The following is a 26,390-nucleotide window of genomic DNA, read 5'->3' on the forward strand; positions in this document are numbered from 1 at the left end:
AAAACACTTAATAGAAAAATGTGACAGACTGAAAATGATCTGTTTTAGGCTTCATATCATTTGGATGATATCCTTGGAAAGGAAAAAAAATCTACGATATAAAAGCCTTACATTGCACAGACTAACAAGCCATAAAATTAAATAAGGTCTGAGATTGGCAATGATTGGTTTCTAATTAAGCAATTGGGTTGAATGAAAACCTGTAGCCACTGCGGCTCACCAGGACCGACATTGCCTACCCCTGTTTTACATCTTATTGCTAATAAGGAGCAATTAAAACACTGATTGGAGCAGTTTAAGATTGAAATAAGCGATTAAGGTTGGAGAACCTTAACAAGCGAGACCACTAAAATGAAGCATCAAATTGTCACTTAAGCAATATGTGATCATCAGCAATAATTGAGTTCTCGTTAAGGAACTGGGTTGGAACAAAAACCTGCACATACTGCGGCTCACCAGGACCGACGTTGCCTACCCCTGCTTTATAACATTTTAACCATCCATCCACCCATTTTCAAAACGATAGGGCAGCTTTACCACAGTTTGTGAATTGCATTTCCTATTGTTTTAAGTTTTATTTACAGTATCAGGATAAGTAGTCGAAAGAAGAAGAATAAACTCCTTTAATATACTATATAGTACCTATCTGTCTTTAATTCTACTGACCTTTTTCCACTGTATCATTTATTGAAATTCTTGTTATGTTAGTTGAGTATCCTAGAAGTAATGTGTATTTTATGAAATTGAAGTCCACATAATATATACATTATTCACACAGAGCAATGTTTATTTTCTGAACCCACACCGAATGTGCATTTTGTCAAAAGAATTTTAAATGTTCTCACAAAATGCACATTTTTCCTGTGCAAATATATAAATTTTTTGCTAACACAATAAACTTGTCCTCCACAAAATGCACATTCTATCTACATAATGTACATTTTGCCCATATCTTAAATGCTTCATGTTTATAATCATTTGCTCCTTGTAGTTTATTTTTTCAAAAGAATGAGCATGAGTCGCCATAATGTTTCAGTCTTCTATTCAGATCAAGAAAAGAAAACTATTTGATTCACTTGTCAAGTGGTTTTTCTTATGTTGGAAAAAAAATAATTTTCTCCATAAAAATGAAAAATTCCCAAAGTATTTTTTTCACAAAAATCAAGATTTGGATTTTAGATTTTAGGAAAACAGGAGAATAATATGCCCTGTCTAGAGCTGGTTCCAGCTTTGTACTCCGTGCTACCGAGATAAGTCGAGGACTAGAGGTGCAGTCATAACACTGAGGACTACCGATAGACCCTTTAACACCGAAATTAATTTCCACAAGATTGTAAACTTAGGGTGGCAGAATACCACAGGAGTTAATGAAGCCAGAGCTGAAAGCGTCTGTGTGTCCCAGGGCCGTGACAGCTTCAGAGTGTACATAGTTGTAAAAACATCTGAACTAGCATAAGTTCATAAGAAATGTAATGATTTACTTCATGAGGTAGGAGTACATAATAAACCAGAACAGTTAAATATTTGAAATACTTACACCAATATGTGTGCTTCAATTTAAAGTCAAAATATTCTTGATTGTAAAGGAAATTTGTCTTTTGTCACTGTCTGGTAGAGGTTCGTTGAGGGCTAGATCCCTAGTAAATGATCAAAAATCAAAATAACGTTCACAATCAATGACTTGAAGTATTTTAAAATGATAACCCACATGCTTATGTTTGAAATTTCTCATTTTGAATCTTTTGGATGTGGCACTTAGATGGCTAGGATCACCGGTAAGGAATCAAGCATCAAAAATATGATCATACTCATGATCAGCAACCTCAAAATGGCATAAAACAACACTCCACATATCAATACTGTATTACCAATCCCCTTTATTTCTAAGTCTTGTTAAAAGTTGTAATATTGACCCCTCATATCCCATATGAGATGAATTGCTAGGGTTGGTTGACATGACATGCAGAACTTCAAATCCAGCTTACCATTTTTGCCAAAGACACCTTTTGGTTTACACCAGGGGTGGGCAAAGTCAGTCCTGGAGGGCCGCAGTGGTTGCAGGTTTTTGTTCCAACCCAGTTACTTAATTAAAAAAACAATTCATGTCAATAATTTAATTTCATAATTTGTTAATGCTTTAACTCTTGCATGTCAGGTCATTCTCATATCATAGATTTTTTTTTCCTTTCTAAGGATACCATGCAAATGATTTGAAGGCTAAAATGGAGGAGTAATTCTCAGTCCTTCATTTTTTTCTCTTCACTTTCCTTCCAAGTATTTAATTAAACTCAATAGTGCATGACCAATACACACACAGGTAAATGGAAACAAGCTAAATGGAGAAATGCTGGTTTCTTTTGTCATTTGGTTCTTATTGCTAATAAGGAGCAATTAAAAACCAAGACGACAGCTGTTTAAAACTAAAATAAGCAATAAGGGTTCAAAATCTTAAAGTGTGAGACAACTAAAGTGAAGCAGAAGTGTTACTTGAGCAATAAGTGCTTCTTATTAAGCAATTGGGTTGGAACAAAAACCTGCAGCCACTGCGGCGTTCTAGGAATGACTTTGCCCACCCCGGCTTTACACTGTAGTAAGGGTGTAATTTCCTGCACAAAATATGATCCAAAAATGGCCTACAAAATGCTATTTTTTTTGGAATAAAGGGCAAAAATAGGGGAACCCAAAAAAAGCGTGACGTCTTGCATAACTAGACATCAAGACGAGTAGAAGAGTGTATCATGTGGGGTTGTCTTGTAACGATGAGTCAGGAAGCAGTGGATAAAAAACAGAAGAGCTTTAAAAGTGTTCATAAATAATTCTTACGTGAGCAAAATGTACAAGTACTTTCTTCACAGAATTCAAAGATTGTTTTTTTTTTTTGTTTTGTTTGTTTAGATTTTAGTCAACTGGTAAACAAAACGTTCCGGTAGTACCGCTGATTTCTGCTTAGCAGCAACTGCTGTCGAGATAGGCCCAGGGTTGGAGGTGCGGTCATAACGTTGAGGACTGCCCGTTGACCTGTTTAACACCGGAATGAATTTCCACAGGCGCAACAACCTTAGGGGACCTGAATACTGGAGGAGTTGTTGAAGTAATAGAAAGATCTGGATCACCAATGGCCACAACTGCTTCGGATTATACATAGTTGTAAAATAGTTCCAGCTAAAATAAACGGCATACACAGCCTTAAAAAATCCTTACTCGTGTGCGTTGCTTTTCTTTACGTAGCCAGAAGGGGTCGCTACAACAAATGCGTGGCTCTACTTTGGTAAATGATTATGGTCTATGCGGAGTTTGCATATTCCATCTTCGGTTTTCCTCCTACATCCTGATGGGTTTGGGTAATCCGGAGAGTCTAAATCAGCATTTCAAAATTATGTATTGGTGACGGGAAGGCGTCGCTACCCCAACACCCTGAAAACTGGTAAGACGGTTACAAAAATAGAAAGATGGTTCTTCCATTACCCTTACCGGTGTAGCACTACTCTGTTGTCACTCGACATACGGCGACAAGGGAACCGCGGTATTTTCTGGGACAGGAAGGATGCCAGCGACAGAAACAACGCGATATGCACCACCTGCTGGCAGCCACTAAGACAATCTGGAAAGTGGGCTGCCTCGGTGTGGCACCTGCTAAACGTCGAAAGTAAAGAAAAGCGAAAGCATTCATACCTAGCGAGCGTACACCTGGCCACGTTCAGCAGAAACATATATGAAAGGTTTGGCTCTCAGGAATTTTGTTATTACTACTGTCTTCCGAGGTTGTCCTAGCAACATTATAAAGTTATGGAATTCATGACCAGTACAGCTGAAGCCGCGTATGAGGAAGCGCACAATGAACGCGCGCCTTGCCTCGCGTAGGTGATTCCTCTACACAAGTAACCCACGCCTCTTTGAACAACTGGCATAAGGCCAGCTTGCTTTGCATCTTGGGAGTTGAAGTCCTTTGCCTTTTGTCCCTTGGTTCCTGTAACGAGGTGTCTTCGGCCATTGGACTACATGTCCCAGATTGCGCTGCCCTGACGCAGCCCGCTGTTGCGGCACCCGCAGGCGAGTTACTTTTGACAGCGGTGCCGAAGCCAAGTTTTCTCCTCTCGCTATTTCTTCTTCACGAGACATTCGCCGGGACCTGACGACGGCGGTGAGCAATATAAGTGGTACGACTGGATACTGACTTACACCAATAATCTTAATGGAACGCGGCCACGATCAATTGAATTACTGTACTTTCTGCTGTTGTTAACTGTTTACGAAGATCTTGAAATTGTGAGTTGGCTCCGGAAGGAGGTTAGTTTTGAAGGACCGGAATCGGGCAAGGTCATGTGCAACATTGCAGGTTGAACAGCGTTGAGTCACCTATATGTCCTTACGGACTGGACCGTCTTATAATCCCATAAGGAGTATTGGCAGATTGGATATATCCCCGTGATGGATAATCATTGAAGATGCGCTGAAATAACAAAAGTTATGATGGGCATTTATTGAATATAGTCTGATAGAAAAAAGTGTACCTGTGATGTACAAACACTGAAGGAGAGACTGATTACACTGTTCTTGTAATAGACAATCAGTTAGTGTCCTTGTGACAGAGGACCAGTAAAGGTGTGTTGACAGACTGCGCTGTTCTTGTGGGAGGCAGCATAGGTTCATAGGGTCGGCAATTAACAGAGCATTTCAAAGTTGTTTAATCACATACTGTCCACTGACGCTCTGGCCTGAACGTTTCTGTAACAGATAATTGCTTATTGTGTCCTGTCAGACTGCACTGTGTCTATGACGGACCCTTAGGATAAGTATACTGGACTGTACCAGTGATGGAATCTTTATGAATGTGTGTTGACAGAACTAATCTTTCCCCACAACTGACAGTCATTTAGGATGTGCTGTCAGAGTGGACAGGATTTGTAATAGACGAGTACTGAAGATAACTCTGATAGACTGGACAATCCATGTGATGGTCAGTCAGTATAGGTGTGAAGTACGTATGTGTGATGGAAAATTATAAAGAGTCGGGTGTGGAAATGAACTGTCATTGTGATGAGCAAGGTTTTACTGTCAGGCCCGTCTGGACAATCACATAGCATGCCCTGGCAGAATGTACTGAATCAGTGATGAACAGGGGTGGATTGCAAATATAATGGGTAATCACTGAGAAAACACTGATACACTGGACTCTGTTTGAGATGGACAGTCATGGATGGTGTGATGAAGCACTTGACTGCATCTAAGAGGGTCGGTGTCACAAAATGTGTTCCGACAAACTTGTACCTGTTGTGGACAATGACTGAAGACGTATTGAAAAAGCGGACCGTTTTTGAACTGAACAGAACTGCTAAGGAAATGCTGAAAGATCTCAGCTGGAATAGTTGTCAGACATTTCTTGATACTCGAAGGCCGTTGTTTGATGGTTAACGTCATGATGGCTGTGTTGAAGGAAAGGGTGGTAATTTCAGGTTTTGTGATGTGTCAGTGACTTGTGATTACAATAGTTTGTTTTACAGATGGATTGTATGTTTATGCAGTCATGCAGGTGGCAGCTGTTTCAGTGTGTTAATCGATTTATTCAGTAATCCTACAGGACAACTTCATGATGTAACTAACCAAAGCCCATCTTGTCACTGCTATAAAAAATGGTTTTAATTGCTGAATTACCATCTTTTTGCACAGTAGTTTAAATAATAGGTAATGTATATTGTTTTTTACATTATATTTTTCTGTGCCAGTGAAATATGAAGCCATTATATTGAAGAGAAATGGTGTGAGTGATGTGCTTAGTAACAAAATCATGTTATTGCTGTGCTGACATAATTACTGTACCTTCAGGCAGTAAAGCTCACCCTTTTACTGTTAACTGTTCAAGGACCCTCATTGTTAGAACGAAAGTGTAAGTCACAGCTGGACTAAGCTGGGAGTGGCATTGGGCGCCATACGTGAACATGTACTGGCTGCTCCTGGTTGGTTCATGTTTGCCTTCAGGGTGTTCTTTTTAAAACTTCTCATTTACTGTGTAGCTTGTTCAGTATTGTATGCCAGGTCAAGTGTTTAGTTTCGCACTGCTTGGCTTCAAAATTACCACCATTTAATTCTGAAGCTTTGTGTGTTGTTGCCTGGCGTAGATTTGTATAGGTTGTTAAGAATTGATTTCATTGGTCTGGGAGCAATAGCTTTAGTGATGGGGTCACCAATGTCCTTTCTTTCTACATACAAAATATAAGTGAAATGATTGTTTTTATCATACTCTGCTTTTATGTTGCAAATTCCTTCCCTCGTGTCCAAAAATAATTTGTGTCACAGTGTCAAATTACTGTACAGTCTACCAGGGAGTCTTTTTCATTTTTGTACTGTTTTTCAGAAGTACAATAGATTGTTTTATCATTAAAGGATTATGGGAAGCATTAGGCGCTAGTAGGCCCCTACCCTGAACAGGGTGGAAGACAATTATTGCTCATGCTTAAGACACAAGGAAAAATTATTGGTGGCTGGCATTTTAAGTGAATGAGAGTTGTCAGCGAGGCGAGTTATTGTAAAGGGCGTCCTCTGATCTCATCTCCAGGATGGGGTATACATTCTGTGGTGGTCCACTCTTACGGCTGGAGAACGGAGGCAAGTCAGTGTTGAAAGTGTCAGGCAAGAGTGCATAGTTTCTTGTGTTTTAGTGGCAGCACACAGCAGCAGGTATTAAAGTTGTAATCTTTTTTAATAAAGAATGGCGATTCTATGGTTTCGTTTCGCTTTATTCATATTTCCTTATGTTCATTTTTAAAAGCTGTAACTATAAATAGAAATCAAGAAACTTATAGTACCCATTTCTGACTTGTTGGTTGTATGTCACAATTTTTAAATGCAAGTAAAACGTCTGGTTTAAAGTTGTTTTGCTTCAGAATGGCAGGCCAAAAACAGTTGGAAAGGATCTGTGGACTTTTTATGGACGCGTCTCTGCCGCTCGCATTGTGAAGGCAGGGGGTCTGAACGCATGCTAAGGAGATGCGGTCGGATCAGCTGCTGTCTTGCTGCTGCCGAGCTGTGTATCGGCTTTTTGCGCTGTGCGTTGATCATTTAAAAGCCTGTGCAGCAGCTGTCCTTTTGTCTCACGGAACGTTAAAGTGTCTCTGAGAAAATCACGTATTGTCTCCTTCCAAGCCTTCCAAGATTTTTTTTTTAATAATAGAGAGAAATATACATTATTAGTAACACTCAGACCTCAGGTCCTTAGAAAAAAAAGTGGTCCATGTGCCTCTCATGTAACACAGCACCCCAGGTGCTTCTTCTTTGTCTTGTCTTTTCACAATGTCTTGTCTTGTCTTGTGTTTTAATTGTAAATTTTAATTCTATTTTTAATTTATTATTTGCACTTCATGCTGTTACACTGTGGACCCTGAGCTTCGCAGTTTCGCCTATCTGTATACTTGTATATGGTTGAGATGATAAAAAAGTTCGCTTTGACTTTTTTTTTTTTTTTTTACTTTTGAGGTTGTTGCAGTGTTCTTCACGGCCTTCTGGTGTTGCTGAGGCTTGTTTACCTGATAGACATACTGGGTGCTTGCAAGGCTGTTGTTTTCTTGTCAGCCATGTCCTATGGCTGGCTATGTGCAAAACCCAACTCCAGTAACGTGACAGAGGCAGTCTGCACCGCTCCAATTCTTTGGTCATGTATGACTTCCTGTTGTGCTTTGCAATGAAAACAGTCACTTGGCCAGTGTAATGTGCTTCACTGTCAGCAGAGCTCGCCGCAGTTCTGTCAGCAATGCTGCATGTCCGTGCCATTGTCTTGCTGTGAGAAGGACCTGAAGCCCACTTTCATTGTCAAGCTATCTCGGATATCTAATTCATGGCTTATATTATGCCTAACGCAGCATAAGGTTTCAAATTAGACCAAGATCAAGGTTCACGAGATGCACATAATTATGATTTTAACTCTTTTGTAACCTTCTGCTTTAGTACTATGGTGAGGTCTCGCCAAGCTTTCTACATATGTGCATAAATGTGGTGTGGCCACATTCCACTTCAGCATTTATGGTGCCTCTAGATCATGTTTAACTTGCCTTCCTTTAGAATACCTTGATGACTTTGTAAAACACCTTGTGATTGTGTGACACTGTGCCTGTAATCAGATGCTCCTATAGTATTCCTCACCTGTCTCAATACATTTTAAACACCTACTACATATAAATTAATGTAATATTTGACATCAAAGACGCTATAAAATATGCAGTGTGATTGACTGATAATCCTTAAGGTTACATTTGTCACTGCTTTGAAGGGTCCGGGGAGTCCATTCCATTTTTGTTCTTAGGTGGCTTCATTTCATTTTTCCGACTTCATGTAACCCAATGACACCTCCACCCATTTCAAGATTCCCTTCCTGAAAAGTCTAAACTGCCGTGGTGCTGCATTTATGTGCCTGTCACGCTCCTATTCTTTGCAGACTTTGTCATGTTTCACTGGGCCCTTTCTGCATGCTCATGGGTATTGCAGCGGTACTGATGGCATTTATGGTAGAGCTGTAATCGCTGGCTGATTGGCAAGCAGCCATAGAGGAGGGATCCATCGCTACATAAATAAACAGCGCTTCTGTTTTCCAGTGCACCTCTCTTCTGAAGGCTGTTGTGGAAGATTGTTGGGAGTGTGCTGTATTTGACAGTGAGTGAGGTACTGCCTTATGTCTGTGTCTGTAGCCTCTGTGCGTCTCAGCGTGCAGTGTGGCCTACACTGGAGAACGTCCAGTAGCGTAACAGGTGAGTGTCAGTACCGTTAATTCAGCTCTCTTTTATAACTTGTAGGGCTGTTCCAGAAATATTCATGATTTTGTTAATAGGGGCTTCTGCATCATGGACTGCAACAAATGAGCTTTTTGTAGCTTGCTAGCTTGCTTTTCCACACTTATGAAATACATTATGCACTCTAGTGTGAAGTGCTAATGTTTGTGTGTTAATTGTGGGCTGGACCACCATATATTGAAACCGTCGGTAGTTGAAAGGTGAACATACAGTATGGGCATGATTTCTTTTGGAAGTCTTTTTTTTCTATGTTCCTTATTCTTTAATTGAGCATGACGTGTCCAAAGATTTGTCCATTACTTTTAAATTCTATCAGTGCTTGGTGTACCATTGCCTTTCTTCCAGTCTGGTTCCTGTGGCAGATCTCTCTGGCTGTGCCCTGTGTTTTCTAAGCTTGTGACTTGTGGCATAACAATTGTATGGAGGCACACAGAGTCACATCACCTGGTTACCCAGTGACCCACAATCTGTATCTAACGTGGGCTGCAGTCATAGAAGGTGATGAACGATTACAGACCAGGTGAACCGCGACATCCTAAATGAACTGAGGAGGTCTGATGGCATAGTTGGGGTGCTTTGTCAGAAGAGAGTTTTCCTAGTCCAGCAAACAGATAACTAATATTTAGACAAGGAGAGGCAGTGAGTTTGTGGCAATGTATGGCCTCATACTTTGCATGTTGTATGGGGAGATTATGCAAGAGTAGGGCACTGAATGGTATGTTTTGGGAAAATTGCCATTGCAGATAACAGCCAGGACTTGGATGTCTTGGGGCTGTAGTATGTACTCAAAAATGACAGACAGATGCAATCACCTTAAGAATAAAGAGGTGGAATACAAGCTAGTAATGTAGCTAGTAGCTAGTAATGGCTTCACTTGCCAACCTCTGGGCGGGTGCTACGCGCTAGCCACTTTGTGGTTCTGCCGCTCACATATGGGGAGGCGGATGTACAACTTAAACAAATTGTTTTTTTCATGGGAATTGTTACATATGCATAATAGAACTATTTTACATTACAGCGAGTAATTAACAATACTGTATTAAAAAATAGTAAAACGTAATAAATTGAAAGTAAATTATGTTTCATGTTGCATTAGCAGTATTTGTTGCGTTACACGTTTTCATTCTGTTTGGCTTTTAAATTAACACGCAAAAACTTTTTAAACTTACACTTTTACTGCAAAACTTAAGTAAAAACAGTTTTTTGAATGAAATTTTTGTCAATATCACATTGAATTTTGATTTCGTGTTTGGACCTACATCGTGACAACGCAACATATAACTGTCTCTAATAAACAAACTGACATTTTCGAATGTTTGTCCCTGTGATTTGTTAATTGTCATTGCAAAAGCTGTTCTAACGGGAAACTGTAAATGTTTTAATACGAATGGCATATCAAGATCTCCTTTGGTGTGTAATGTTATCCCCTGAAGATGTACAACATTACCTTTCTTGTCACCTGTTAAAATTTTACATGTCAGAATTGTTTGACCAATTTTGAATACAGTACAACTAATCTTGTCCTATTGCATCGCCCATCACTCAGACATAAATTACACAATAACATTACGATGCACCCTTCTTTCAACAGTAATTTGGCCGGTGGAAGACTGGACAGTGTTAACAGTTGTAGAAATTCTTTCGGGATACTGTAAGTTGATGTTTTCATCCTCTGCACCATCACCACCAACAGTTTCAGCTCAGTCTATTGATACGCATTTAACCAATTTGCAGTGTAACTGATCAACAATTTTCGTGTTAATTCGTTTGACTTCATCGTTTCTCGATGCTAGGATTGCCTGTGTAATCATTTCTTCTGTTGATAACCCTTCGGGATTAAATTCTTCAATATGATTTGGACATAATATGCTTTCTTTTATTGGGAACTTAAAGTGAGGAAAACGTAAAAATTTGTAAGAGCTGAGAGAGCAGGAACTGTGTCTGACAAAAGCATTCACACGAATGAGAGGTCCGTGGGCATGGGCCGTTAACTGTAAATGGTTGAGAGGAGGGTGGGACTTGATAAAATCTTCTTGGCATTAGTCTCGTCTCAAGATTTTCTTTTATAGTAGAGTGATACATATCTTTGCAAACCTGGAAAAGCAATGCTCATATTCTGGTAATATGAATTATACATTGAGGTATCAGTTTATTAGGTCCAGTTATCTAGTATCTAGTGGTAGTTCTTTCATTCATCTGGGCATGGATTCTGTAAGATGCTGGATGAGATGTTCAGCAATGGTGTACCATGCGGAAATTATTACCTTGTGCAGTTCCTGCAAAACGGACAGCTGTGCAGTCTTGTTACAAGCAGCCATTTCTATCTTTTCCCAAAGGTGCTCAGTAGGGTTGAGATCTGCATAGGCCACTGACACAACTCATTGTCATGCTCCAAGAAGTATTCAGTAACAATAGTGTATTATCATGCAGTAAGTGTCCATCCAAGTGTGGATAAACTGCAACAATGAAGGCCTAAACTTGGTCATCTGAAGTCTTGCTATTTAGACATTCATCTTTGGGTTCCAGGGCCCTATTTTTTCCTAGGGAAACAATCACCATGCCATCACTTTGACCATACTAGTTTGTAGAAATTGGATGCCTCCATGGACTCAGGTTGCTTTTGTTAAATTCTAATCTTTCTATTGGCATGATGCAAAGGAATTCTGGATTCATCTGACCAAGCAACTTTTTTCCACTCTAGTACAGTCAAGTTCTCACTGTAGACAAGCTTTCTTGTTTCTCACTAACACTGTCACCGTCTGACATGGTCTTTAGCTGTTGTAGATCATTCAAGGCAAGTTCACTAAGTGATGTGGATGAAATTCTGCACACCTTTGTTTAATTCAAAAGTAATTTGCCTTCTTACAACCTGTCTCTTTGTTTGTATAATTTTTATCCTTCTCCTTTGAGCCCTCTGTTCCACAAGCTGTTTTCATCCACAGGACCAACTATTACTGGTAATTTTGGTTGTGTGTGAAAACCCATCACAGCAGCTATTTAGGAACTACTATAACTGAAGCGGTCGGCCATTTTCAAACCCGCTTAATCCTGAACAGGGTCACAGGTGTCTGCTGGAGCCTAACCCAACTAGCATAGGGCATAAGACAGGGATAAACCCTACCAGTCCATCACAGGGCAAACACACACCCAGTTCACACAAGGGTCAATTTTGTGTAGCCAATTCACCTAACCTGCACGTCTTTGGACTCTGCAAGGAAATCCACGCAGACACTGGGAAAACATGCAAGCTCCACTTAGGAGGACCTGGGACACAAATCTTGGTCTCCTTACTGCATGGCAGCCTGCCTAGAACTGAAACACCTAGAACCAAATATCAAGTCAGCAAAGTTCACTTGTTTAGCCCATTCCAATACTCATTTAAACATGGATTCTAGAAACTCTGGTCTTACTGATTTATACCACACACTACTATCACATGACACATGACTCTCTGAAATGAAGAATTGGTGTGAAGGTGTGAATGCTTTTAATAAACTGGCAACTCAGGCTCCATTCCATTTATGGGCATAAATTACCCACTGGTTATGAGTCGAAAACAAATTGAACATTAGAGCAATTGTGATGAGAACCGGTCCAATAATGTTGTCTATCCTATTCAGCTAGATTTTTCAAACTAACATCAAGTTGAGACTTGCAGAGCCCTAAAGTCTTACTTTACCACACAGATTGGTAATTTATTTAATGTGTGTGTGGTTTTTTTGTAATGAAAAACGTTTGTAATGTTTACGTGAAATCTACCCTTAACAAGTTTCCAATTGTGCCTCCGTATTCTTGTTGAAATTAGTAAGGCAATTGCTGTACTCTTCATTAACTTTCCTAACATGTGCATCTAGTTCATATTTGCCAAGAAATGGGTACAATTCTCGTAGTCCTAATTACACCCCTAGATGAGGAGTCAGCCCTTTGCAGGACACACTCAGACATGTCTTCACACTTACTCATAAAAGAACCAGTTGAGAGTTTCCAGGTAACTCAACACACTTTTCTGTGGCATGTGGAAAGAAAACGAGTACACAGAGAAGAACCCATTCAGATATTGAGGAAGACTTGCAAATTCCACACAGGCAGCACTTTGTTTTCTGACGCCATTTTCAGTGCTATGAATACAAAGCTGTTTTTTGCTACAAACACTGCAGATCATCTTCTTGTATTGTTAAGCAGGGTGCTATGCTGGAGGCATTGGCACTGCAAATGCTGGGAGCACTTAACACTCATTAGGCATTGATCCTTTTTTAAATTCATCTTTGTTTTGTATTGTAACTTTCAAGGAGAGTTCTTCCAAAAAGAAAACCAGTTATTGAAAAGAGAGATAGAATAGTAGGATTCTGGAAAAGGTATCATGGACTATACAGCTTTTGTGCACCTATTGTTTCTGGTCTTGCCCTAAGCTGCTTTTCTGGAATGGCTGAAGTATGGTTATAGAGCTAAAATAGAAATCAATCCTTATTTTTAAAAGAATATTTAACTGTGAGTGTCATTGCAGGAATATGATGCCAACGAGTTCAAGATGTAAAAATAAAGTGATTTTTTAAAAAATCTGGAATGCAACACTTGCGCCTGATGCTATATTAAATAAACAATGATTTCCAGTAGTCTTATCTTTCAGTAAGTGCTGACTCAGCTTTATTAAGAGGGTATGTCTTGCATCAAAAACAACTATAATCTAACTTATATTGAAATGTTTTTAGCTTTTACAGACACACGATACTAAAATGAAAGTCGATGGGTAATTATTAACTCACCTCACTTCATACGTGATGCTAGTCTACAGCTTTTAATGGGCAGCAAGAACTTTATGGCCTTCAAAGGACAAAAGTGAAAATAGCAAATCAGCTGTGCTTGGCTTGAGGGGAATTAAGCTGACAGTTCAAGCTGGCTACTCTGTCTTATTTGGATATTTAAACACTTCTTCCTGATGGGAATTTGCCTTTATTGACCAGGGAATGTGAGTTGCTGGACTCAGGAGTGGTTAACATCTTTACTTCCTTATTGAACCTGTTAACTTTAGTGTCTCCATAGCCACATGAAAAGACCAAGCCTCGGGAAGAAGGTAAGCTCCTCGACTTGTTGAGGAAGCAGGTGCTTTGTGAATTATCTGTGTTTGATTTAAAAAATAATACCAACAATGCAATGTGTTAAAGCCGAACAGGAAACAAAAGAGAATTGTTTGTTTCAGAAATTACTATTATCTGACAGGATTACTTACAACCATGCTTTTGAGAAAGGTGCTGCCACAGAGTGTAAAGTCCAGGCCTGGGAAGGAAGTTTGAGAAATTAATTCCTGTCAGTCTGTAAGGAGAAAAAAGTGTGGACTGCTGTTATTATCATTTTCTGTTTACGATGTTCACATAATCTTCATTTGTTATCAAGGAAGAACTGCAGTTAGGAGTTCTGCTCAAGATGCTGAAATGGTAGGATGAATTTTCTGGATTTTTAAAAGTAGCTTGGGAAAGGTGGTTTGACAGTAAATTGGCTATGCATCAAGCCACAGAAGAGGAGAGTGACTGTGGACACTTAGGGTCAGGTTGAATGGTAATGTTGCTATCTCACAGTTTCTACACTAGTAATGTTGTGGAGATTGTATGTGTTTTTGATTTTATCCAAACACTTAAAATGGAGTCCAGTGACATGTATTGAGGTTGATCTGTGCCCCTAGGTGAGCGTGTTACAAGTGAATTTGTGGGTGTAATGTGCTTTCTGTCAATGGCAAAATGGGTTTTCAAAACGGATAAGCAGATTGCCTATGCAGTCATCATTTCTTTTCATGCGATTGAAATCCTGTTTATTATTTCATATTATTTCTATTGCTTTATTCGGCAATGTTTGCACAAAATAAAATGAAGATATTTAAGGGATTGACTGGAATATGCTCCATTCATTATTCTTGTGGCAGTTTTATAAAATAGGGCCACTGCTGCAAGTTTTTTAAGTGTTGACTATTTGCTTGTCCTGGCTAAGTGTTGACTATTTACTTGTCCTGGCTAAGTGTTGACTATTTACTTGTCCTGGCCTGTCTTGTTCTATAAAGTAGCTTGGCTTTGACTGCTTTTAACCAAAGTGCCTGAGATCCGGGCTGGTGGTAAAGGTGAATACTGCCTATTCCGTGTGCCTCATTTTTCCGATACATGCTTCATTCACTTAACCCTGAGTTAATCTACAGGGGAAACTGGGTGAAAACAAGTGATAGCTGACCAGAAGTGACCATTAAAACCATAAATAGGAAGCTGCTCTTATGACTGAACTGGATGTGGTGCATTGAATACAGCGGGAGTCCTTTCCTTCACCCTTTACCTCCATGGCAGGGTGGCAATGGAAGGTGTACTGTTGCAGTGGCAGGTGCATTATAGCACGTATACACGCTGCCATATCAGATGAATCACGTGTATATTTTACCTACAGCTTTATGATAGCTGCCGCAAGCAGTGATAAAACTGAATGATTGTGTGCCATGTTAAGGCAGGCTCGTCAGAGAAGTGGTGAGTATGTACAAAGAAAAACTGGGCTGTCTGCTTAGATGTAGCTGAGTAGTTAAATTAGCAAAGAGATTGTGATGGAAAAGCAGCCTTTGGGCTCACATGGGTGAACGAGCATTTTATTCTTAGTGAAATTATTGAAAACAACAGTATTTACATTTTCTGGTGTTTTGGATTGTTTTTTTTAACTTTACTCCTTTTGTATTTTCATGACTATGTGTATTGAAACTTGAGTGAATAGCAAGATGGCTGTATTAGAGTGTGGATTTTAGTCCCTTTTAAATGTTCTATGCTTTTATATTGTAGCTTTTCTTGTTTTTCATTAAGTAAAAGAGTTTGGGCACACAACAACAGAAATGTATTTTTGTATAGCCTAATGCTTATGAGCTTTAACACGTCCTATTTTTTGACACCCCCACCGGCCATGACTCCCTCAGAAAATAATAAAAAATAAAATTCCAAAAAAAAACCTTGTAGTGAAAAAAATGAAAGAAATTTTGGGAAAGGTAATTCGGAGAGAGACCCCCATCCAAATAGGTTGGGAGTGCAATTGGTGTCAAAAAACGGGGTAAATACTACACACAGAAATAAAATCCGGCAGTACAAATGATTTTGTTCTTGTTCAGATCACCTCAGCAAATGCAAGCGCAGAGCACCACAACAGCTCTTAACTGAAAATGCAGGAATAGATGATACCACTCACTAAATACAGAACTATCACATATACTGTGAAAGATTAGACTCGACACACTTTAAAAGGTTTGGGGCAGCCACCCGTATATATTATCCCTGGCTGCAATGAGCTGATTTGGCATACAGTGGTATCTTGGTTGGAGTCCAGACATGAACTGATTGAGGTTTGGGAAGATGGCAGTTTTAAGTGGGGTGACGGGAAGTGACATACGGGAACCAGAAGTGCCCTTCTTCTGACATCATCATAGGGGACGGAACCGGAAGTGACCTCAACCTATGTGCTGGAACCGAAAGTGATGTCATCTCGGGCGCTGGAAAACAGAACTGACGTCTTCATTGATGGGTCAGACGGGTTTTCCCACAGCTGGTCTGCTAAGATAACAGAAGCAGGTTTAGTGCACCCGCCACACCCTGGCCTGGCGTGAAATTACCTTCACTTGGTCCATACAACGGCCCCTACTCACATGTGCGTGACAATACATATACAGATTTGTTTAAATACATCCAAAATAAAGCATAAACTAATTAACATAAATTAAAAACAACAAGCCCTGTCCATCAGCTAATTGTAGAATAGGAGTCAGACAAGCCAGACACAGTCAGAGTGCTGGAGACCTTGGCCAATTAGCTGCCTCCCCACTACTGGCCATTCTACAGCTGAGTCAGTGCTGGGCCAGCTAATCTGATAAAAGGACCCTTCGGTCCAATGATTGCAGTGCTCCTTTTTCTGACTATTCCATAGACAGACAAACAGCTTGGCAATAGAGTAGAGGCACCAAGTGCCACATGAGGATGGGAAACACAATACAGGAGGGTTAGTCACAATTTATAAATATAATATTACAGGTAATCAGCAGCTCTAGTCAGGGTGTGCTAAACTGAAGCCGGGAGACTTCACCCTGGATTTAAAAGCCTGAGCCTGAAGGAGCACCTCTTATTGTAGCAGGCAGACCACACCTTGGCAGATTGCCACTGATGGTTGAACCCAGGCTGCGACCTCTACAGCACTGTTCTCAAGGAGTTCAGAGTACTGATTTTGATCTAAAATTAGGGTCTTGGCAGGGCCAGTCATCTACAGACTGCGAATATTGTCACTTGGGTCATTTCTTCTTTGTCCTTCTGTTTTCCTGCTTCCTGCCTCTCCAGAGTTTCCTTAGATTAATGGCATTGTTGAGGATATGCTTTTAACTATCTCTTACATCTTGGTGTAGGTAACTGTGAGTACAATACAGTGAGACAGGGGCTTTGATCTAGCAACTGACGTCAGCACCACCTTAGAAGGAGATGATGGTAGAACTTTTTTATTTGCATTTTATAATAAAATTCTTTACTTGGAACTTTACCTATAACTGATACGCCTGTTCGTTTGAAAGGCTGAAGCACTAATCAGTTTCTTTTATTGCTTTGTTCAGGAGTCAGTTGCCAAATGTCTGGTTTGCATTCTCAAACACCACAGCTCTACCAAAATATATTTATGGGAAGAGAGGAAGAGAGATGTCAACCTTAGGCGATAAGTATTAGACTCCACCAGACAAAGCTTCGCACCTTGAGACACTGGAGGGTTAGAGTGGGGGCTTTGATAGCCTAAAAGCAAGTCTTAGTGGATGGCATACTGATGTACCTTGTGGGTCTGTTTTATTTTTTTACTGAGGGTTTTTTCAGACAAGTCTAATCGTGGTAAATGGATCACTTATTTTGTTATTTAAACGGCAGTGGTGGCCTTTGTGTTTTATACCACCCAAAACTGTATAGTATTCTGTAACCTACATTTACTATTTTAAAAGCATGTTAAATTATATTACTATTTGGTATAAGTTCCACTGAACTGATTTTTTTTGCGAAATATTTTAAACTAATTAGGAACTGGCAGGAGTACTTGATGCTGCCCGGAGGTGAAATAAAGGGCATGTGTGGTCACTAAATAAATTCTACACAGGGAAAAATTTTGTCAGAAAACCAAAATTTCACCTTAGCCAAGTCACAAAATCAGGACACTTTCCCAGTAAAGTGCAGTTGTGGTCATTAAATGAAGTTTCCCAAGGAGACACAATTCACAATGAAATATAGCCTGTTGTCTTCCCCTGTACAAATGGAGAATCTGTGCAAAATGTATTGGAGACAGGTTCAATCGTGTGGATTTATACACTGGAAGAAGGCAGAAATACAAATTCAGCATTATACAGTATATGGAAAATAACAGAGCAATGTCATTCTTTAAAAAAAATAGTTTCCATTATATCCAGGGCAAAATTACATATCAAAGGAATATCCTAATTAAGGATTATCAAATGAGATAAAAAAAAAAAAAAACTGGCACTGACACTGGCATGGTGGTGCATTCGTTATTGTCATAAGTCCAGCATCTTGAGTTTGAATCCCATGCCTAGTTGCTGCTTTTGTGGAGTTTGCATGTTTTCTAAGTGTACAAGTTTGACATTTTGGCATTGTGTGCATAAGCAGGCCCCACGATGCACTGCTACCGGTGCTTAGAGATAAACTCTGACCCAAGGCCCTGAATTGGATTAGGTGGGTCTGTCATGGTTACATTATGTAATGTTAATGAACTATTTTTTTCAAATAGGTACAAGAGTGGTCTGGAATATAACATTAACAAAAATAAATAAGGGAAAAATACATTAACTTAAAATAGTTAAAATAACTATACTTTTTCCCCTGTGACCCTGTGTTCGGATTCAGCGGGTTGGAAAATGGATGAATGGAACTATGCTTTTTTTTAGATAACCTCAGTTGTAGCAACAATTGCCTAGCTGCGCTGCCAACTTTAAGTTATTCTGGTGCGAATGGATGTACATGAGGGTCTCTGCAGTTGGCTGTCTGCATTTCTGGCCTCCATTATTTTCTGTTTTGTATGAGCTTGCAGCTTCTCATCTGGTCAGTTGGGTAGTCTTCTTTTATATTTATGTTTGTTTGCTTTGCTGATGCTTTTATCCAGGAGAGTGACAGATCAAGGGTAAATGAAGACAGATTTGTGGGATGCGTTATTTATGCTGTCCTGACAGTGCCCTTTCTCTTCAGCCTTATTGTCCCTCAGTTACAGTGCTGATGTCTCATTTGGAATATAGCACAGGGCTTTAAATCCTTCAGACATCTGGAGTTATGAGATTCATGATAATGCCAGCCGGTCATTGCTCCTTTTATTCCCTGTGCTTTCTGTCAGCTTGCTAAGGAATCTAGTGATTGAAGTGCAATGTGGAATACAGAGAGCTGTAGTGATGCCAGCCGTGTCTCTTGTCAAGATCCCTTGTTGACTTAGGGGGCCTCATGGCTTGAACTTATTGGAGAACAGGCTAATTATGTGCGGTACTAAGCTGAAGAGCTGGCACAATCACTTACAGCCAGTTCTAAAGATCGAGGTCATAATCTATACTGGTAAGGGCAGAGGGTAAAATCGCCAGTTGTTATCACTGAAGCTGGCATGATTAATATGGCATAGGTTCTGTCCCCATGATTCTTGATATCTGAAAGGAATGATCCTTAGAGCTCCCAAATACAGGATTTCTAGCACTGGATCTTTAGACTTCTCGGGCATTGCTTCTTCAGCACTGTGTGGAGCTGTGTTAAGCAACATATACTTTCTGTTTTAGTCCAACAGATGAATTACTCCATGAGAAGCCAGATACAGCAGACAAACACAATTTTGCTTGTAACTTCATGCTGTTATTATAAGCCCTCCTTTAAGGGCCGGGTAGAGCAGGGGTCTAGCTTGCTTAGACTGAAATTAGCTGGCTGAGTGCTTAGCAGGGAGAAAAGGTGCCTGACCTCAGCTTTCCCACTGTATGCTGTGCCCTCCCCAAGTTCAAGGATCACTCAGTGAGATGTGTCTTATGCACATAACTTATCTCACCTAGCATGATGGGTAGTGCTGCTGAGAAGCTTGTCGAAAACTCCATAGTCCATTTTAAAAATAAAAAATTATAATTAGAGTGGATTTGCTTCAATCATGCCTCACAGTTTGCCATCTTTAACACATAGTGGGCACATACCTGAACACATTCATCTGCCTTCTTTTTTCCCCTAGAATGAAGTTACATCAGGTTCTTTTGGAAGTACTGCTGGCTATGGTGTGAGTTGGATGGAAAATGAATGATGTCTCATTAACGTATATTGAAATGTGCTACATATTTAACCATTTTGTTTGTTTAGGTATTACATAATCAAATGGCAGTGTGGCCCCCTTGTGGCTGGAGTATTATACTGTAAAGGTCGGGGTTGCTGATTCACTCCACACACTGCAAGTCTCTTTGTACTCTGTCATCTGAAGAAATATGTAAACCTCTGTATTTGTAAAATTTGAAAACATAATTGACCTGGGCAAGTACAGTTTAACAGCACATGCAGTATTTACATTATATTAAAATATATAATAAATAGTTAATTGGATTGCAAAATAACATTATGTTGTAAAAGTGTACACACGCAAGAAAATGTGCATTTTCAAAACAATGGAATTTGTATTTAATGTTTCTATAATTGTTAAAATTATTCCTAAACGCTCTTTTCATTGATGTAATGAATACTCCCAAGCTGGATTTGGATTCCTGCACCTGGGAACAGTTTCGAGATTAGAACTTCATTTTTCTTACATCAAGTCAGTGAGCAAATTGAAATTAATGGTCATTAGGCCTTGTTATCTTGCAATGCATTTCAGACATTACTGTTTATCTAAGATAATAATGACTGTCCATAAACGTAAATAAGAATAGAATACAAATGAAAGGATATTATGGTTGTCTAATTTTTGCATTTTTGTTTAATAGAAATGAAATACCATTTTATAACATTCAGTTCTTTCAGAGGTTCAAAGCTGGTGTAATATATCAACTTGTTTAAAGCTTTTTTGCTTCTTACTAGATAAAGCAAAGGCTACCATGTGGCTGATCCTTTTCTGATCTGTTGACTTAGCCCCCAATTTTATCAGTATTCTTTTCTGGTGTCTTATGGGCCTCCCCTTCTGTTTAGAACCATGATTGCTTTATCATGACTGATCCTTTTTGTTTCGATGACCCCATGCTACTCTTGAATCTGCTGCCACCTCTCAAATTCCCCTCCTCTGCGTCTAAAATTGCACTTTACCCAGCTAAGCAGGTACAGTAAGTTCAGTGTTGCATTGAGCACAAGAAATAAACCAGTTAGGAAATGTGATACAGTCATCTATTACCATGTTTCTCCACATGTGAGGCCCAGAATACCAAAAGAATCCTTATTGGCCTGAGTATGTGTTTCCAGCAGTAAAGGATTCTGGTAGTTTCATAATAATGTCGACTTGTCTTAAGGTTAATACTAATAACTAGTTTATTATTTGGAATTATAACCTTAATACCTCATTGCACAGTTCTCTCCTATCACACAGAAAGGTAATTTTCTGTGGTGTCTCTGAACACGTGCATTCCAGCACTTATTGGCGTGACGATCATAATTGAATTACCTACATGCCATCGGGAATTGTCTTCTCAATTGTCAGATATGACCTTAGCTTAGTATTTACTTAAACAATTTATAGGAGCATAATCCTTTTTTACGGAAGAATTGTGTTTCACCCTTGCTATCCAGTTTCAGACATTGACTGATTCCAGACTATGGCATATACAAGCTGCCCTCACTGCCATGTTAATGTGACTTCCGATTGTTGTTTCAGCCTTTTCGTCTCTTCCTAAAGGTACAATATTGTTTTCACATAATTTGTTGATCTGTTTGTAATATAACATATAGTATATTTCAGCTTTGACTCAGCTATCAGGTAACCTTGACAGATGACATTGCTAAAGTTTCATTCAGTATGTCCATGGTGAAGAACACTGAAGTAAGGACGATAAATGGGGCTGCCCTGTCAAGTAGAGAAAAAGGCTTGTGGGGTGAAGGAGGGCAGCGCTTGGCTAATCCTTGTATTGTATTTAGAGCAGCTGGATGGAGGGGGTGGGAGAGGAGAGGAGAGGAGAGGGGACTCCATTGTCTTTCTTCAATGCTGGAAATAATCAGCTACTCTGATGTAGCTTGTGGATTGTGAAGAGTTGGTGGAGTATGGGTGGGGGTAGGAGGATCGAGGTAAGTCACAGATGATGCTGCCTCTTAGAGGAAGCAAATATAAACTTGAGGGTGCCACTATTTTATATGCACTGAGACTTTGTTTTGTTGTACAGACTTATAACAGTACTAATGTCTGGTGTAATGTCTGGCTCTGCCAAGCACTTGATGGGAAAAGGTTGAAGGTGAGGCAAAAAAAAAAACAAACATGGTAGAGGAAGCCAGATGCTTGCAGCTTGGATGAATAGCAAGCCACCACCCTACCGGTTGACAGAGCACATCATGATATGTACATGTATTTTGGTGTGTATGAAATATCCCAGGTGTGAGAAAGAAGTGAAAATGAGCAAGTTCCATGTTCCCTTTGTACAACTCAATTCTAAACCAGAAGAATTAAGGCAACCTTGTCTGTGATTTTATATACGAGTTTCCAGGACCTCACTGTCATGTGTATCAGTTCCTTTTTGCTCTGTATTTGACTTTGCAACCTTCAGATCAGCTGGCTGTATTCTTTTTCATCTCTTTCTGTCACTCTCCATGTGCACCTGATTTATGTGAATATTTTAGGGCTGACTTTGAACCTTTATATATTACTTTGATTTATTTGTTATAGGCTTTGGTGCCTTTGAAGTGAGAAGCAATGACAGTGTCATGAGCTGTTATTTTATTGGACGGCTGCTCCATGCTGGAGGAAGAAACAGTGGCTCAGTAAGAGACACTGGGAAAGTCTAACAGAGTCCTCTGGTTGCCATGGGAACAAAGGCCAGAGTACAAAGCTGAATGCTTTCCTCTCAGAGCACAAGTGGCCTTCCCCTCAGTGGGGCTGTGTGACTCTGTTCACGTACGCACACTCAGAGATGAGCCTCTCAGGTCTGCCCAGCGCAATGTTTGTTCAAGTTCATGTGTTCCAGGATCACATAGCCTGATGGCACTGCTCTGCAGGGCAGCAGTGTGTCACAGCTCATAACTCTGATGGACTTTATATACAATGATAGTCTTGGCATCCTGGATGCAGGACTCTTTGTGAAACTGAGTACTCGCATTTCCGTTGTAGTGCAGAGTCAAAACAGTTGCTAGATATTTTTAAACCTGTTTTCATTTCTTTTGAAGTTTCCACTTCCAGGCTAGACAGTGTGTCTAATAAATTTCATTGAGTTTAAATTGAATTTATTTTTATAAATTGCACTTCCAGTTATAAGTCTAGCATATAAAACTATTACAAATGCCATTTTCATTCTATTTTTTTTTCTGGTGAAGATCACAGTAGGAATACTCTGAGCTTGCCCGATCAGGCATCCCTAATCCCATTAACTCTAGACCTTTTAGGAATACCCAGAAGCTCCAAATTCAGTTGAGAGAGCAATAATTCCTCCTGTGTGTCCTAGGACTTCTAATCAGTCCTCTTTCTGAGATCTGTTATTCTAGTGGCATCGTAACTACATTAACTAAATTACTGTAACTGTCTCCTCTTGATCTAGTAAAGCAGTGGCTCTACTCCAAGGTCCTCAGGTATTGCTGAGCTCCTCAGTCTGTAAACGTGAGTGAACATAACAACTCTGTACAGGAACCTTATTTTGAACTCTTGTCCTCACAATCTCATTCTGTCATAATCTAGAACTCCAGACTATAGCCAAGTCTGTGAATGTAGAGTGACTGGTAAATCAACTATTATCAATATTGTATCAGATTCAGAAACCCAATTACTCTCATGTAAGTTCTCAGTAGGTGAGGGCCTATATCAGCTACACTGTATTCAAGGCTTGAGGCAGCCTTGAACAGGGGTCTGGTCCATCACAGACCCCACTCACACCTACACATTGCTGGTTCAGAATTGCCATTCAGACTAATTAACACATCTTTGGGGATATGGGAGGAGAACCCAAACTCCACACAGAGATTGACATATGGGAAGATTCAAATAAGAAAGCTAGATGCTTCTACTGTGTCACTATCTATCTATCTATCTATCTATCTATCTATCTATCTATCTATCTATCTATCTATCTATCTATCTATCTATCTATCTATCTATCTATCTATCTATCTATCTATCTATCTATCTATCTGTATGTTCCCTATTGTATACCCATTAACTGATCTGGACCAAATTTTTCAAGGCTTCTCTCTAGGACCATACAGGCAAGATTCAGACTATATTGGAAACAAAAAATTTGACCCTTGTGGCTCCAGTGGGTTTTTTTTCTGTGTGCCACACTTTGCACACCAGTGCCACCAGCTGGCTCAGAGGAAGTGAAATGTCTGAACAGACTAAAGCCAGAGTAGCAGACAAAATGACCAGGACTTATCATTACTTATCTGGGCAGTGTTTCTATCTACTGTAATATAACAGAGAGCATTGTGTGCTTTTTCAGGTGTGGTGTTGTATGAGGTTTGATCGAGAGTCAAAGTGCATCACAACACAAAGGAGACTCAAAGGGTTGTTGTTTAACTCCTGCTTTATCAGCTTTTCTTCATAATTTAATTAGTATAAACTGTCACCCTTGAACTAAGAGGATGAGACAGACATGACAGCGTTGATGGTTACAACCCAGCAAGGAGTTCTCACAATTATGGAATCCAATTTGATCCAAAAAGAACAAATTCTCGATTCACGAGGGCAAAGACATCTATAGAGAGGCAGTGCTGATGACAGATGGGACAGTTCATCTAGATCATTTCAAAAACAAATAAACATCTGCTTTCTTTCCTTAACCAATTCCGCAAATAAATCTGGGCAATGTCGGATACTTCAGCTAGTTACAAAATAAAGTATAATTGAATATAGATGCAAAATGACAAGCAACAACAATGCAAACAAAGCACATACCATTGAATATGTACATAGACATATTCATAGGATTTTTTTTTAACAAAAGCTTCTTAAAGCATCAACATTTATAGTCCTGAGTTTCAACTGTCATAGGACATTCAGTCAACCAGTCATAATAAGGCATTTTGTAATCCATCATGAGGAAGGAATGGAGCAGGATACCACAAAATGTAACAGTAGGTCCATCAGTGTTGACACACCTACGCTATGTATCTATCACAGAACAGTGAAAAGAGACAGTGAACGTGATGGAGTAGCAGTCAGTCAAAACAGTTGCTACCAATTATTGACAAGCATTATGTTTTGCCTTACCAGACTATGCTGTGATAAAATAATGAGGCCTCAGACTTGAGTGAAATGCAGAGGCTGATCTACTGTAGCTTCTGTAATATTGATAAACTATTTCTGAGTTTATGGGGCTCAATAGGTAATGGCTGTGTCTTCCATGGTATTTTTATTAATGCTGGAAATTTTGGACAGACCTGTGACTTAAGATTGCAATGCATAGTATGCTGTGAAATATAACATAATTAAATTGTGTAAGGTAAGGGAAGTCTAGTTCATTTGAGTTTTAATATATCAAAGGGAAGATTTTGAAATCAACTTTAAATGTAACTGCAGTACAATACATTGATGTAAGAACTGGAGTTATATGCTTTTTTCTTCCAGCTCTGATGATGAATGGTGTTGCCATTTTGAATTAACTGCAAAGTATTAAGCAAATGATTCGATTTGACTATAATGTGTTGCTGGAGTCAATTTTGGTTGGAACAAAAGAATGAGTAAAAACATCAAGATCCAGCACAATTTAAATCTGGTCAAATTTTGCAATTTTTCTAAGCTAGAAACAGAAATATTCTTAAAGTATGGATACAAGAAGACTAAGGTTTAAGTTCATGTCAGTGATAATTGTGTTTCTGATAGATTCATCCAAAGTAACATTAAAATCTCTTGATTCAAGAGTCCAAGAATTGTCTAAGCATTTGCAAGTTTTTAAATTTAAGAACAAGTCATTTTTACTTATTCACTGCTTCACATTACTAAAGCAGCTAATTAATGATGCAATGAAAGAAACATCACCTACTTTAACTGATAATAATAATTCTTTGCATTTATATAGCGCTTTTCTCACTACTCAAAGCGCTCAGCAATTGCAGGTTAAGGGCCTTGCTCAAGGGCCCAACAGAGCAGAGTCCCTATTGGCATTTACGGGATTTGAACCGGCAACCTTCTGTGATAAAGGCATTCATTCATTTTCAGACTCAATCCAATCTCAGACTATGGGAGCTGAGATCTGAAATCATCAAAGAACTGGGTACCGGTGTATTTCAGGACATGTCCATGCATAAAATGACACTGGGCCAATCCAGAGGCACCACATATCCTAACACTTCTATGTTTGGGATGTGGGACTTAAACTGAGTACCATGGGTGGCACGGTGGCGCAGTGGTAGCGCTGCTGCCTCACAGTTAGGAGACCCAAGTTCGCTTCCCGGGTCCTCCCTGCGTGGAGTTTGCATGTTCTCCCCATGTCTGCGTGGGTTTCCTCCGGGC

General features: G+C 39.6%; 1 protein-coding gene across 4 annotated transcripts in view; it reads left to right on the plus strand.

Annotated features, from left to right (window-relative positions):
* The first annotated feature begins 4,030 nt into the window (after positions 1 to 4,030).
* Positions 4,031 to 26,390, plus strand: part of LOC114664492 (trafficking kinesin-binding protein 1-like) — an 83,489-nt gene continuing 61,129 nt past the window's right edge. Inside the window, exon 1 of one of the 4 annotated variants that reach the window (XM_028818613.2) lies at positions 4,031 to 4,157. Coding sequence is in view for 1 of the 4 variants with exons in the window: in XM_051936458.1 (XP_051792418.1) it covers positions 14,199 to 14,209 (11 nt within the window). In the remaining 3 variants the exon portion in view is untranslated. Of the gene's footprint in view, positions 4,288 to 14,183; positions 14,210 to 26,390 lie in introns of those variants that run through there. The other 3 variants (XM_051936459.1, XM_051936460.1, XM_051936458.1) reach the window with 3 other exon arrangements.

Source organism: Erpetoichthys calabaricus, chromosome 14 (genome assembly GCF_900747795.2).
Source record: "Erpetoichthys calabaricus chromosome 14, fErpCal1.3, whole genome shotgun sequence".
Classification (NCBI taxonomy): Eukaryota; Metazoa; Chordata; class Cladistia; order Polypteriformes; family Polypteridae; genus Erpetoichthys; species Erpetoichthys calabaricus.